We start from the raw sequence: 15954 nt of genomic DNA on the forward strand, positions 1-15954 counted from the left end.
GTTCACTAGTAACTCACATAGTTTACTAAACATCTCCTCCAAACGTATGTGAGAACTTCCGGGCTGTTCCTCAACCGTTACAGATCTTATCTTCGGTCTAGGGATGGCGTTAAAAGCAGCTTCGATTTCCAGCGCCCTGACCAGTGCTTCGCTGCTTGTAGAAAATCGGGATATTTGCAGCAATTCGATGTCCTTCAGCCCGCTGATAAAGCACTGAGCAGCAAGTTCCTCCCTAAACCCTTCAGGTGCTTCTGGATATGCTAGGTGTACCAGCCGACGACGTAAGTCTGCTTCAAATTCCTGAAGACTCTCTCAGGACCTCTGCAGGCGTGTCTTGATCTGGGCCTGGGAAAGTTGGCGTCGATGTTGGTCGCCATATCTTCTGTCCAGTGCAGCGACCAAAGTTTGGTATTCTTGCTGTTGGGCTGCAGGAATAGTTTGCAACAGTTCCAGGGCAGGGCCACGCAGCGCGATGACAAGTGCCGCTGCTTTCTCCTGGTCGGACCATCCGTTGGCAGCGGCTGCTGCTTCAAACTGGCGGTGGTACATCGTCCAGGTGGTCTGTCCATCGTAGGTCGGGGCCTTGAGGTTCGCAGTTCCATGAACGCCAGGTGTTGTACCTTGGTCTTCTGTAGGTCGATCTCTAATTTTTCTATCTTCTGCTGAAGGCGCTCCTCCAGATCTTCTACAGCTTCTTGGAAGTGGTTCTGTTGTTCCTGGCAACGTACTTCCAACATTGATTGTTGCTTTTTTTCCATTTTTTCGAAACTTATCTTGATACGGTCCTGCTCTTCAAGTTTTTCTTCTTGTCGACGCACTTCAAAACCTTATAAAATTTTTTCGATCCGGTCCTGTTCCTCATATCTTTCTTTTTGATGACGCGCCTCTAAGCCTTCCAGAATTTTCTCAAGCCGGTCCTGTTCTTCTTGGTTTTCTTTCTTTTGACGCGCTTCTAAACCTTCTAAGATTTTTTCTTGATTTTCCATAAGTATTTTCTGTAGGTGGCCTTGTTCCTCTTCTTTCTCTCTTTCTAATCGGGCTCGCTCTTCTTCTCGTTCTTTACCTAGTCTTTCTTGTTCTTCTGCCTTCTCTCTTCTCATATTTTCCATAAAATCGCCCAATAATTTGCTTACTTCCTCCATTTAGAGGAAGCCGGTTGCTTCCTTGGACCAACCATAAAAATACTCTAATTCGGTCTAAAAATCTTCCAATCCGCTTAATTTCTTCTTAAAATCCTCTTGAATCGCACTTCCGACACCAATTGTTACGGATTCCGTGGGTCCACTATTTAAACTCACGATAAAATACTTAACGAATTTATTTGTCTCACTCTGTACACACAACTTATACTATTTACAACACAATTTATGCAATTACTATTACTCTAACGGTATTTCACTATTTAAAGCGCGGTATATTCAAACTTCAAACTACAGACTATCTTCAGACTGGTCCAACTGTCAAAGCGCGGGCCTTATATACCCCCTGGCGATGGTTTCTGGAAATTTCTAAAGAATTCTGTAATTTTCTTTTACTTTCTGGCGAATTCGCCAGGTTCCTCAATGCACGTTGCGGTTATGTACCAGTAATGCAGTTATGCAACCAGTAATACACCTTGACCTTAACAATATTATCAACATTGATACGTAATTTTTTTTATTTTTGTCCATTAGACAAAACACTGTGCGGCGTGAATGAGCAGTGTGTATCAATAGATTTTACACTTTGCCTTTTTTGGATACAGAGTTTCGATACAGAGTTTCGAACCGGTCACCCGTCCATCCACCAGTATCGCCTTACGTCGCTTAATTTCGGTGTTCTAATGGGAACCAATTTCAATTTCAAACAGTCTTTATTAATTACCAGTTTTAGTTACATTGCAGCGCTTTTCCAATAATATTGGCGCATGGTGGCAAGCAACTCTATGGCCGCATGGCCGTTAGTTGTCACTCTGGTTGTCACAGTAAACAATTATTTCTAGCTAACATGTTTACAAAAGGATAGGCCCCTATCTAGGGTGACGCTTAGGTATTTGATATGGTTTACTAATTTAATTGGCTCTTCGTTAATTTTGAGGGATATGTTTATATTGACATCCTTACGTTTTTTGGTTATTACCGCACATTCGCATTTATCCCTGTTTAATTTAAGCTTCCAGGATTCGTACCATGGTACTAATTTGTTTAAATTGTACGTTAGAAGTTGGCCTTGCGGCGTTTACATGATGAGAATGGACGCAAAGTAATACATCGTCGGCAAACATGGCAGTTTGTGACCTAGGGAAAGTTGGTATATCGGAGGTGTAATAATTAAACAGGGTAGGCGAAAGTACGGTACCCTGAGGAACACCCGCTTTGATGTTGCGTTGTATAGAGTAGGACCCGTCTACTCTCGTTTTTATGACGCGATCTTGTAGGTACGATTTTATTATATTGACTAGGAATGGGGGAAAGTCGTGGATAAACGCCAATTTGTAGAGCAACCCGTTGTGCCAGACTGTATCGAAGGCACGGCTGATGTCGAGGGTAAGTAGCACAGATGATTGTTTGTGATTAAAGGCGTTTTTACAGCATAGTTGTGCTGTGCTGGGGCCGGAAGCCGAATTGAAAGTCGGGTATGGACTTTTCCAATTCCAGCGGACGTATAAGTTCTAATAAAAAAATTTCGGCTACTTTGGCCATGCTGCTGAGTAAAGCTAGTGGTCTGTATGAGGCTACATCATTTGATGGCTTTCCCGGTTTAAGAAGAGGGATAATTACAGCGCTTTTCCATTGGCGGGGAAAGTGTTGCAACTGTATCACTGGGTTTATTATGTACGTTAATTGTACTCAGGGGCGCATATACGGGAGGGGTAATGGGGGTAATTACCCCTCCCAGAAAGAAATTAATTTATTTTAATTATTACCCCTATAACATAGGATACAACATTTTAATGAACAGTGCTTTCCATAAAATCAATAAAATGAATAATATACGAAATAATATACATGTACTGATTTCTTTCGAAAATCGACAACCATGAAACTACGATCCCTTCCCCGACACAAACGGTACATTGTGAAACAGGAAATTGTAGAGAGAAACAAGCCCTATAACGTAGGATACAACATTTTAATGAACAGTTCTTTCCATAAAATCAATAAAATGAAAAATATACGAAATAATATACATGTACTGATTTCTTTCGAAAATCGACAACGATGAAACTATGATCCCTTCCCGGACACAAACGGTACATTGTGAGACAGGAAATTGTAGAGAGAAACGAGCCCTATAACATAGTATACAACATTTTAATGAACAATGCTTTCCATAAAATCAATAAAATGAAAAATATACGAAATAATACACATGTACTGATTTCTTTCGAAAATCGACAACAATGAAACTATGATCCCTTCCCCGACACAAACGGTACATTGTGAAACAGGAAATTGTAGAGAGAAACAAGCCCTATAACATAGGATACAACATTTTAATGAACAATTCATTCCATAAAATCAATAAAATGAAAAATATACGAAATAATATACATGTTCTGATTTCTTTCGAAAATCGACAACGATGAAACTATGATCCCTTCCCGGACACAAACGGTACATTGTGAGACAGGAAATTGTAGAAAGAAATGAGCCCTATAACATAGGATACAACATTTTAATGAACAGTGCTTTCCATAAAATCAATAAAATGAAAAATATACGAAATAATATGCATGTACAGATTTCTTTCGAAAATCGACAACTATGAAACTATGAACCCTTCCCGGACACAAACGGTACATTGTGAAACAGGAAATTGTAGAGAGAAACAAGCCCTATACAATTACCCCTCCCAGAAAGAAATTAATAAGATAAAATTTGGTATAAAATAAAATTGTAACAAAAAAGTTAATAATACAAATTAAAACAGAATATACAAACCAATCCAAGTAGATTTTTTCCACAGTTACAATACCTTCCAGCAAAAATTTAATTGAAATTTAGTACTTTTTTGAATATTCACACTACCCCTCCCAGACTCAATCTCTAGATGCGCCACTGATTGTACTACAGCCTTTTTTGGGAGGTTTAGTTTTATATTTGCAACACCGTCCTCACCTGGTGCTTTGTTCTTAGGTAAACATTTTATTGTTTCCGCGACTCTTTTTGGTGTTGCGAGTAGGATTATCTGCACATCTGGGTGCAATGGGCAATCTACGTGTATTTGGTGTTGTGTAATACTTGGCTTCTCCCTGCATACATTTGAAAAATGCTCAACAAGCAGGTCAGCTTTTTCGTGTGACTTGTGGTTCGTTTGCTAAATTTGGGATTTTATTGTATCTGTTTTTAAGCGATTTGGCTAGTTTCCATAAGGAGTTGTTTTGAGTGGAGAGAAATTTTAATTTGTTGGACCAGATTTCGTTTTTATAAGCTGTTATTTTGTCTTTTATTGTTTCTATGAGAAGATTTAATCTGATTTTGAGGCTACGTATTTTTGTTCTTTGCCATCTTTTGCATACATTATTTTTAAATTTTATTAGATTTATAATTTCTTCTGGCAGACAGCTTTCTGCGGGTTTTATATGTGTTTGTTTGACAATTTTGTTTCGTGCTTTTTGAATGAGCTTGGTGAGGTTTTCCACCTCTGTTTCCAGCTCTTCGGGTGTAATGGTTTGGGAACCGGTGTTTCGACGTAGCTGGGCCGTTGCCTCTGCAATTAGATGTTTCTAGAGAACTACAATATCTAGATCGGAGATTTTTTACCTATCTCACAATGAGATCTATCGATTAAAAAATATTTTCAATATGCCGGCACTTCCGGGAATACCGGAAGTTAGTACCATACCAGTTAACAGCAACTTTCTTATTTTAAATGGGTACCCCCATTTTTTATTACATATTTGAGTTCTCTATAAAATTAAAGTAAATAAAAGTTTTATATGAATTCTATAATGTCTTCTGTATATATTTAATATGATTTCTATATCTAACATTAACCGTTTGTGAGAAAAAACATTTAAAATTTTTGGAGAAAAAAACTGCCTATCAAAAATATTGTATATATAGGCCAATAGAGGTCATTAATATAGTCTAAACATCCAATTTAGTGATTAGTGCCACTGTGACATAAAGAGAAGATATATGACTATCTATTTCAAAAATTAAATTGTTCAAAAGTCATATAATATTGACCGTAGCTAACAAAAAAAAATAATTTTTTTTTCAAATGGAAACCTTTTTTTTATTTCACTAGTGAAAAAGTTTTTTAATTCGTTACTTTTTGATTATACATGTTATCCTATACCTAAAATAAATAGTTTTTAAGTTAAGATTAAGTTTTAAAGCATATATTTTTTCTGGTTTTTCACCAGTAGCCTATAATTTGTAAAAGCTATGTAAAACAGCATATCTGGCCATATCATATTGCGACACTTTGTTAAAAAATCAGTCTGTCATCGATCGATTTCCAAGGTAACTTTGAGCCGTTTTTTTAGCAGCAGTATTTATAATATACGCATACGATATTCAAATAATTCTCTGATTGTTTGACACTTAATGTCAAAGAAAGCTAGATACGTTTTCGCTTTAAAACTAAATCTTAAATAATAACTCATAAACGATTTATTTTAGGTATAGAAACATTTATAATCACAAAGTAACGAATTGAAAATTTTTTTCACTGGTGAAATAAAAAAGTGGGTTCCTATTTGAAAAAAAAAATATTATAATTTTTTAATAGCTCAACCAGACAGCTACGTCCAATATTACGACATTCAAAAATTTAATGTCTGAAATGATAATCACTAAATTTGACGTTTAGACACTATACAAATTTTTTTGACAGGCAGTTTTTTACCTCCAAAATTTTTTTTTCTCAAAAACGGTTAATGTCAGGTATAGTGTTTGACACCAGATGTCAGGTATAGTGTTTGATGATAGGGTGCCCACTGGCGTAGAGATACAGGCTCTCGTCTACCAATCTCAAGGTAGTGGGTTCGAATCCCACACCCAGCATTGCATCAGCCGACTATTTTTATTAAAATAAAAATAGTTTGGGTTTGGTTTGGTTTGACTCAGCCTTAAATGAGTACTTGGGATTCACAATCCTGAGGTAATAATAGGCGGTTGCAGCGTAATGCTAGCCACATGACCTTCCTTGTATACCGAACGGCTCTAGTATGGCAGGCTGTACCTTGCTACTCCCAAGGCGTTAAACGCTATATACGGGAGCTATTATTATTATTATAGTGTTTGATATCAGAATTGCCTACCCAGAATTCATAAAATTTTACAGAGAATTTAAGTATGTAATAAAAAATTTGGGTACTCATTTAAAATAAGAAAGTTGATATTGAAAATATTTTAATCGATAGATATCATTATGAAACAATGACTATGTGTACATCAGCTAGTTTCAATGCGATTGAGCAGATCGGACTCACTTCAATCCATCAGAAATAATTATATGCCCAGCGGCGATTGATATCTCAATGCAGATCCAAATTCTTAACTCAATCCCGTTTTTCGGAAGGATTGAACTTATTCAAGCAGATGCAAACATAATGTAATTTGATATACATATACAGCCGTTACTCGCTGACGAGTATTCGACACACATAAACAAGATGTTCACGCAAGGCGTTTTCTTTCATGAGCTTTTATTCATGAGCTTTTCTCATTTGATATACACAGGATAGGATCGACTTAGAATGACATTTAGCAACCATTCTAACCTTAATTTCGTTGTAGTTTGTTTTGATTTATATGTTGACCCAAAATCCAGTTTTGTTTTGTCATTTTCTTATTTAAAATGGACAACAGTCAAGAGGTATCACTCATATCAAAAAATACTAAAAATCTCACTTAATCTGTTTCATCCACGTTTTCATCTTATACATTTATCTTTGTTTTTATACATTCTATACTTATCTGATATTTAGATATTGAAAGAAAAAACCTTAAGATGTATTAGAAAAATGGCGATAGACACGGAACTTAAAAAAAGGGTTTCAAGCAGATACGATCGACTGAATCGGATTACAAGTTGCCGATAGTCACGTAGTAATGATGTGCAAAAAAAAATCCGATCTAAATATTGTAGTTCTCTAGATACTTCTACTGCGCGTACAGGCCTGGGACACCCTGTATATCCTGTTACAATTTCTACACGGAATCTCACACTGCATTACTTTTTTTATTAGTTGGTGTTACAATTTTAAATTTTGACATACTTTGATATTATGTTCTACTTAACTTTTGTAATGGTTAACAGGCTCTAATTTATAGAAAGATTTTATTTTATTTACATACATGTATAATTATTAATAACATGATTAATTGTATAGCATGTATGTATGTTATTCGCTATCACATTCTGACATTTCTTCATCACTTGTAATATCTGGATCATCAATTTGTGAAATACACTTTGGACATTCACAGGCAAAAAGGTAATTTTCTTGTAACAACTTTCTTCTTGAATGTCTCGATCTTTCTAAGGCACACTCGTCAAGATAGCTAATACATATTTCCTCATTTGGTTCAATATCTTCCAGGGCTACTAATGATAGGCTAAAAATCAAATTCCAAAAACGTAAAAAATTTATATTATATAAATTACTGACTTCGATACTACAATACGGACTTCGATACTACATGGTTATATATTACAGATAAAATATATCGTCGGTATATAAGAGAAAGTAACCAAGGCCGAATTTCATTTTTTAACAATATAATATTTAAAACGTCATATATTTTTACAAAAAAAAATGTCAAATCAACTCCATTTTTTGTGTATAAACTCAACAATGTGCTATTACACAATTGTTCAAGTCCATATGTAAAAAAATACGCGTAAATAAAACATTTGTTACTAATGGACTTGGTCACCTTCTCTAGTATACCAACGATATATGTACGAAAAAAACGATCATTAAAACTATTCTTAAAAATGCATTTACCGGGAGTTATTATGAAGGAACCTTATTTCTGCATTCGGCATACAACTGTGGTTTGCACAGCTCTGTAAAACATATAATGCAACCCCTTCACTATTTAGAAAATCACCTGTATGTGAATACATGTCTTCATAAATTTTATCAATAAAGTCATCGACTTTTTGTAGTTCTTCTGAAGATAAATTTTTCTTATGGACATTTTCACGCCATGCGCTAAAAGGGCTTGTTCCAACACCTTGGCCATTAGTACCTATAAAAACGATGTTTTTAGATTGTATTTTACCATATGGCTCGTTATTTCTATATATTTAATGGTTGTAGTAGAGGCTTTTTTATTCGACCATATGGTATTAAAACAACTGATTCAATAGGAAAAAATATCAAACAGTTGTAATGATTCATTGTTAAATGAGAATATTGGGGAAGGCAAAATGCGAAGATATTAGAACGCTTAATACGATGGAGATGGGGTCTGGAATCCATTGTCCGGCACTGGAATAACGACGCTTTTAAACTTTAGGGCAAAGTTTTTTGGGGGGACTAGAGGAAGCAGCAGAAGCCAACATCAGCGACATCGGGAACTTTGCAAAGAGCTGGAAGTGCTTTAACGCAAGAAAATATGAGAAGAAGGTTTGGTACAACAATAACAGGGGTATCGCAATGGGCCCAAGGCCTCCGAATGAGGGATAAAACATGATCCCAAACCCCAGCAACCTAACCGAAATAATATAACCTCACCCTATGCAATGTATTTATGTATTCTTTGCATTTATATCGCGCCCAAGGAACACTACTACATAAATAATACTCCTTAAATTCAAATTACATTTTCTGTAATTGTCAAAAGCCGTCAAAATCATAGTGTCGAGCGCGGTCGCTAGCATACGATAGCGTTTGGCCACGCCCCTTCTGGCGCAATAGATGTTGATAGGTGTTTTTGAGGTACCAAACTTAGGAATAAAATTCTATTTTTTTGAAGATCTATTATTTTTTAGCTGTAGTTTCAATTGGTTAAATAAAGAAAATTGTGAAACAGGCCCATTAAAACTTTTTGGTCCTATCAAACGAGCTTTTGGAAATGTTGCTATCAGAAGCAACATTCGTAATTCTAAATTATTTTGTGAAACAATTTATTTAATTTTAAACTGAAAATTGATATCTATTATTGCATTGATTCCACATTAAATTTAGAAAAGTAATATCGAAAAATGAAGAAAATTATAAATGGAAATTATTTTATTACAGAAAGTCTAGTCCTTACAACATAAAATGCTCTTAGTAATAAAAAATATTGGAAAACAGACTTATTTATTAGATTCCATCTTTTAGAATCCTCATATGGATTTTGGCTAAGAACTAGCATTTAATTAAATAGATTCCAAAATGAGTTTATTATGATGCTTAATATTTTCATACTAATTTATTGTAATAAAATAGGCCCAGTTCTGTTACACTGGCCCCAAAATTTATGAAATAACTTAATTACTAGCCAGTTGTGGAAACGAGTTGTTTGTGAATTTGTACGTTCGGCATCATTCGGATGAAAATCGAAACTCCTTCGGCTCGATACGTTTGCGTTTTGTACGTACGTGAAGATACGTATCACGTATCCGTAAACGCAAGTGAATTTCTCACTGCGCACGCGTACATGTCAAACGATACGTTTACGTCTACGTGTTTGGCCGTGTTTTAACTGTCTAATTTTAAATCAAGTTAAACATGTTGCTTTACCGACAGACATCTAGGCGTCGGACAAAGCCTATTATTATACAGGGTGTCCCAGGCTGAGCGTGCATTAGAAGTTTCTAGAGAACAACAATATCTAGCTCGGAGATTTTTTGTACATCACAGTTTCATAACGAGATCTATCGATTAAAAATATTTTCAATATGGCGGCACTTCCGGAAATATCGGAAGTCGGCAGCAACTTTCTTATTTTAAATGGGTGCCCCCATTTTTTATTGCATACTTAAATTCTCTGTAAAATTTTATGAATTTTGATATTAAACACTCTATATCTAACATTGACCGTTTTTAAGAAAAAAAAAATTAAATTTTGAAATAGATAGCTACATGTCTTCTCTTTATATCCCAGTGGCTGTGGTAATCACTAAATTTGACTTTTAGGCTATACAAATTTATTAAATTATACAAGTTTTTGTCGTCCAAAAATTTTAAATATTTGTTTTTCTCAAAAACGGTTAATGTTAGGTATACAGTGTTTAACATCAATATTCATAGAAGTTTACAGATAATTTAAGTATGTAATAATAAATGGGGGCACCCATTTAAAATAAGAAAGTTGCTGTCAACATCCGTTATTTCCGGAAGTGCCGCCATATTGAAAATATTTTAAAATCGATAGATCTCGTTATGAAACTATGATGTGCAAAAAATCTCCGATGTAGATATTGTGGGTCTCTAGAAACTTCTAATGCGCGCTCAGCCTGGTACACCCTGTATATCACTTGTCATTTTATTTATGAAAATAAATGTGAAGCGAAAGTAAGGAAATGATTAGATCACACAATGCCGAGTATATTGTCATGGAATTAAACGAAATTTCAACTGTGACTTGTTCATTTCAACTAGTTGGCTACTGGCTTGCTTTTGGATCCTAGATTTAAAAAATATGGCTTTGTCTTAGAACACGCAGACATGGTTTATCAATTTTATTGGTGATAGAGGAAGTTACACAACTGATATCATCAGGTATGATAATATCAATATGTAACATCAAAGGAGACAGAAAATAATGAAAAGGAAAGAGAAACAGAAGGTCCTATCAAAGAGAAAGAAGAGCACCGGCACTATGAGCAGAAAGTATCTGGTCTAATTTTAGTGTCAAAAGAGACCTCTCATTTATATCATTTTAGATAGAAATAATATAGGGTTTGTAGAGTGTATGTGAGGGGGGTTAATCACCGCGACCTTATAGATCTATCGTGTCCCCCTCCCTTGAATTATAAGAAATTCTGTTGTAACATCAAGTATGTATTGGATTTCATATAAAAATATATATATATATATATATATATGTTTAAGCAATATTTTTACCTAATAATGCTAAAAGACTTTGAAATCCTTCTGGAGATAAAAACTCCTGAATATTTTCATTTGGAATTGCATTGCCTAATAATTCTCGTAGTAAATTTATTTCACCAGCATATTTTTCTCCTAAAAGTTTATGAGCTAAATTTTTCTCTTCATTTTTACTTCTATGACAAAAATTTAATATCTGGGAAATAAATTCTTCCTTATTTGGTGCTTGTATAACTCTAGCTAGTAAACGAACGATAAGAAATATTGAAGACGTTTCTGGAGGATAATGCACTTGTCTGTAAATAAAAAAATAGATATACCGGGTGCGTCTCAAAAGTGGCTCACCCCTATAACTTTTTATTTTTTCAGATAAAAAAAAAACAGATTTGGTATGTTAGTATATGACATAAATTAGGATTGATTGACGTATTCAAATGTCTTCGATCGCTTCCTGTTTCACCGGAAATGACTACAACTTTTGATTTTTAAATAGCACCCTCGGTATTTTTTTACTTTATTCGATAGAAAATTACATTCTGAATAAAATGAATTCTGAATCGAATGACATATCATATGTCAACTTTTGACATTCTCGCTTAATAAAAAATCGTATTTTAAAATTCAATTTAGAGTGCCTGCTGTGAGGCAGTGAAGCTATCTTAAAAACACTAATTCTTAATCAAGGAGCCTTGGAAAAATAGATTTGATCGTCTAATGTTTTTAGTGTCTTATCCTAGCCAGGTAGAAAATGCTCAAATCGTATTTTTATTATTTTTCCAAGGTTCCTTGATTAATAGTGATGTGTCGGTATTTGAGTAACGCGATTTTGGAGCGGTATTTTTTGTAACGTCGTGTCGCGCTCCACAACGAATCAGGAACCTGCTACTGAAGAACGACGATTATAATGACGACAAAATTATAAATTATTTATAATTTGCAAATAAATTATTTATAGTCGCTCTTGAAGTTCTGCTGAAGCTCGAACCATAGTAACCGTATAGCGAGGTGTTTAGCTCCAGCCGTCGCGATTTCGTCGGTCGCCAACAGTAGTATCTGAAACTGGTATGTCCGTAGCGCCGCGCGATCTCGATCGGGACGTGTTCGCCCCAGCCGAGCCGTCGCACTCCTAGAGGTGTAGTTCCCTGTCGCGAACAGAAGTAACTGCTATAACTGGGCATCGACGCTCGACCTCGGCGGCGACCTACTTCGCTCCAGCCGTCGCGTTCCTAGAGTTTTAGTTCCCTGTCGCGAACAGAAGTAACTGCTGATTGATTATCGACGCTCGACCTCGGCGGCGACGTACTTCGTTCCAGCAGTCGCTGGAGCGCTTCTAGGGTTCCGTGTTCGCCTGTCGCGATTTGGTCGGTTACTATTGGCGTGGGTGCTCCCGTCGCTACGTTACTTTCGAAATAGCGATTTTTGGTATGTACTAGGCATGGTATAAAATAGCGTTGTTAGAAAGATGAAACGTAAAAGCACTTAAAATAAAATAAAAATGTTATTTTCTTTTATACATTTATATAAGTTTTATTGTTTATATCCATTTTCAGGTCTAATGATGATTGGAATTGCCGAAACCGGTCACCAATAAAGAATTTTTTGACAGTGGTTTGGACTTTGTCTAAATGTCAAATATGAGTCGTTAAAGACAATACGTCATTCCTTGATATTTCTTTAAAAATTAAAAATATAATGCTACTTCCCGCAATATAATGAACAAAAGCATTATCGCGACAGGTAATTTCGCAAGCAACTAACTATAGTATTATTAGACACTGTAGAAGTCGCAACCTCGATTTCAAAATAGCGGTATTTTGTCGCGGTATTTTTCTGGAACGGTCGCTACTGTAATGCGACTCATGTAGAACCGATATTCCCATCACTATTGATTAAGGATTAGCGTTTTTAACATAGCCATGGCAATCTAGATGGAATTTTAAAATACAATTTTTTATTAAGCGAGAATGTCAAAAGTTGACATGTGATATGTCATTCTATTCAGAATGCCATTTTCTATCGAATAAAGTAAATAAATACCGAGCGTGCCATTTAAAAATCAAAAGTTGTAGTCATTTCCGGTGAAACAGGAAGTGACCAAACACAATTGAATACGTCAGTCAATCCTAATTTATGTCATATACTGACATACGAAATCTCGTTTTTTTATCTCAAAAAATAAAAAAGTTATAAGGGTGAGCCACTTTTGAGACGCACCCGGTATATATGTCACTGTAAATGTCCGACGTCCTTACATTTCGAGTTGATTAGCGTGGTTATTTGGGGGGTGTTAATTCATTGGTAAATCCTAGGTTTAGAGCGCTTATCCTAGGTTTTACCGCGCTTATCCTAGGTTTTACCGCATTTCGGACATTTACGGTAACATATATATTGTAATATTAATATTCTACAAATCGCATTTTATAACTTTTTACGATAGGTACCTATGCAGGGTATATCAAAAAGTTCGCAGCTAAGACTAGATTTGAACTGATTGATTTTATTTCCAAAAGTTATGCTTATTTGCCATTGGGAAGCCAACCACCCTCTCTTTACCGGTTTGTGGGGCCTATACCCCATCATCAGACGAGCTAACCGGGCTGAATTTCCCAGAACGGCAAACAAATAAAATTACTATATCAACTGGCCTACTTTAGTGTCGGTTGCTTTAGTTATATTATATATCTATACTGCAAGAACCCTTCACTTTTTATTTTATATACATACCTACATATAACTATAATTGGTGTAACAGTTTATGGCTTACTCAGTGTTTTTTGCAAAAAATATATATATTACAGCTTATAATAATAAGAAGAAAATTTATTGTATTTTGTGTACATAGATTAGATACAAACAACAGAATTATAAAACACAATAAACAAAAATATAAAGAAAAAAAAATATACAAATTGCAAAAAGACTGGAAATACAGCATAACTGATCAAGTTCCAGCCTTGTTTAATGCATTACATGTAAATAGCAATAATATAAAGAAAAAAAAATTGTGTGTTGTGTGATTGTGTTCATCAATTCTACAATAATTACACACTTATACAACTTCACCATAACATAAAAATGCACTTTTAATTTATCTATTTTTCATTAAACTGTGGTTCATCCACAATTTTTTTTTTGCTTAAAATTCTTATTTAAGTGTATGCTTTTGACTGATACATAAATTAATGCCAATTGTTATATCTGACAAGCACCAACTAATGATACATACTTCCAAGTTTCTTCCAACTGTTCTAGTGGGTGTCCATTATTTCTTTCCAGTGTATTAAAACATAATACTTTGTGATATTGATTGAGGGACTCAACTTGGCATTGTTGAGAACAATACTTCGTTCCACAAGAGACACATTGCACGATACCACTTTTACTAATTGTAGAACATTCAGGATAAGGTAAGACTAAGTTTGTATTACCTGTGAGACGCCTTACATTTTCTTCGGCAGTTTCTAAAGGCCTAACAATAACAAATACTTATAAGATTTATTCAACAATAAAGACATTCGTTATACTTTAAGCAATGATTGCAAGCTTCATATTTGCATGCAGCATTCCAGGAAAACTGACAAGCTACAATTGGATCTTCCTCAAAAATTAACGATCCCTTCCGAAAGTTTTCCAAAGCAACAATACCTTTTCCCTGGAATACATTAAATTCGTTGAAATATATGATAGGTTGATTAATTTTACCACATTTCTACCTTCAATTCATCTATTAATTGAATATTAACTTTCATTATAGATGATAATGAACAAACCTAATTAACCACAAAACCATATAGATAAAGACAGGGAATATCGGGAATATAGAATAATTAACTTATAGAATAATAGAATAGAGCTGCTAGAGTTTAGAGGCAGGTAGAGGTAAATAGAGCAGAATCAGAATCTGTCAGAATCTGGTCTTTGATCAGAGTCAGGGTGCAGCCACCAGCGTTGCCAATGGTCCAAACTTATATTCCACGGCGAACATACCCAAATTCCACAAAATTCCACAATCACTAGCCAGGGGCGCTATTCTGTACAATCGTCGGTATCGGCAAGTTACCGACAGCTATCGGTACGTACGGCCAATGAGCGTCGTGTTGATTGTTGTTGTCATAGTTACCGGTAGAGATACCGATTTTCGTCGGTAAAATTTACGATATCTGCCATAGGACCGATCGGTAACTATGAGAACAACAATTAACACATTTTTAGGTATACCCATTTTTATTATATACAAATACGTATCGAGAGCTGTCGTAACTTACCGATACCGACAATTTTACAGAATAGCGCCCCAGGTTCGGTCTTTAGGTCTGCGACCAATCCGACATTTTTTTTATATAAACCACGTGATCTTAAAGGGATTTTACATAATATAGTGACGTGTGATATGTGATATGTCGAAAATTTCGTTGGATTGCTTGCAGATCTAAATACCCAAATACGTTTAAACTACCTATACCGCGGCCTCCCCATAAGAGCAATGAGAGATATTATGTCCCAGTATTGAAGGGGACAGAAAATCGAGTCGAATGGTTTCAAGACATAGGTTCATCCTTGTTTAGTCAAACCTCCTACCACACAAGGATAGACTTATGTAGGAAATGCATTGAAATTCTATAGCCATCCTTTAACATCGGGACAGGAATTTAAGCGGTACCCTCCGTATAGGTAATTTAAACGTATTTGTAAATACCGAACCTAGCTGCTGACCTCCACGGCGACGCTCTTTTTACAGAAATCTGTAAAATTATGATGAGTCTTCTAATTTTTTTTTACTATTAGCTAAATAAGGGGAAAAAAAGGAAAAAAAGAATAATTCCGAAAATTCCACAAAATTCCACATTTATTCTATTCCACAAACGTTCCACAACATTATTACGAATTCCACACATTTTGTGGAATTCCACAAAGATTGGCAACGCTGGCAGCCACACTATCCTAAAAACGGCGTATCGGCGTAACGGCGT

At 35.3% G+C, this 15954-nt stretch overlaps 1 protein-coding gene across 3 annotated transcripts; it reads right to left on the bottom strand.

Annotated features, from left to right (window-relative positions):
• Positions 1 to 7258: 7258 nt before the first annotated feature.
• On the bottom strand, positions 7259 to 15455 carry LOC115891204 (SET and MYND domain-containing protein 5). Of its 3 annotated transcripts, none has more exons than XM_030911626.1 (7): positions 15250 to 15455; positions 14698 to 15015; positions 14509 to 14636; positions 14211 to 14453; positions 11000 to 11280; positions 7946 to 8192; positions 7259 to 7553 (listed from the first exon to the last, which is right to left on the bottom strand). In XM_030911626.1, the coding sequence occupies exons 2-7, from the start codon at positions 14731 to 14733 to the stop codon at positions 7340 to 7342; spliced, it is 1149 nt and encodes a 382-aa protein (XP_030767486.1). In that variant the 5' UTR covers positions 14734 to 15015; positions 15250 to 15455; the 3' UTR covers positions 7259 to 7339. The 3 variants fall into 3 exon arrangements, with proteins under 3 accessions (XP_030767486.1, XP_030767484.1, XP_030767485.1); XM_030911624.1 differs by having other exon boundaries at positions 14698 to 15050; XM_030911625.1 differs by lacking the exon at positions 15250 to 15455 and having other exon boundaries at positions 14698 to 15070.
• Positions 15456 to 15954: the final 499 nt, after the last annotated feature.

This window comes from Sitophilus oryzae, unplaced genomic scaffold (genome assembly GCF_002938485.1).
Source record: "Sitophilus oryzae breed Bouriz unplaced genomic scaffold, Soryzae_2.0 scaffold_980_pilon_pilon, whole genome shotgun sequence".
Classification (NCBI taxonomy): Eukaryota; Metazoa; Arthropoda; class Insecta; order Coleoptera; family Curculionidae; genus Sitophilus; species Sitophilus oryzae.

What these genes read in the sequence shown, in the direction of transcription:
- LOC115891204 (XM_030911626.1), bottom strand. Translation starts at nt 14,733, where the DNA reads ATGAAAGTTAATATTCAATTAATAGATGAATTGAAG. An exon ending in CAGTTGGAAGAAACTTGGAA is followed by an intron (nt 11,281 to 14,210) that starts GTATGTATCATT and finishes TTTTATTTACAG; the next exon opens with ACAAGTGCATTATCCTCCAG. An exon ending in TTCCTTCATAATAACTCCCG is followed by an intron (nt 7,554 to 7,945) that starts GTAAATGCATTT and finishes TTTGATTTTTAG; the next exon opens with CCTATCATTAGTAGCCCTGG.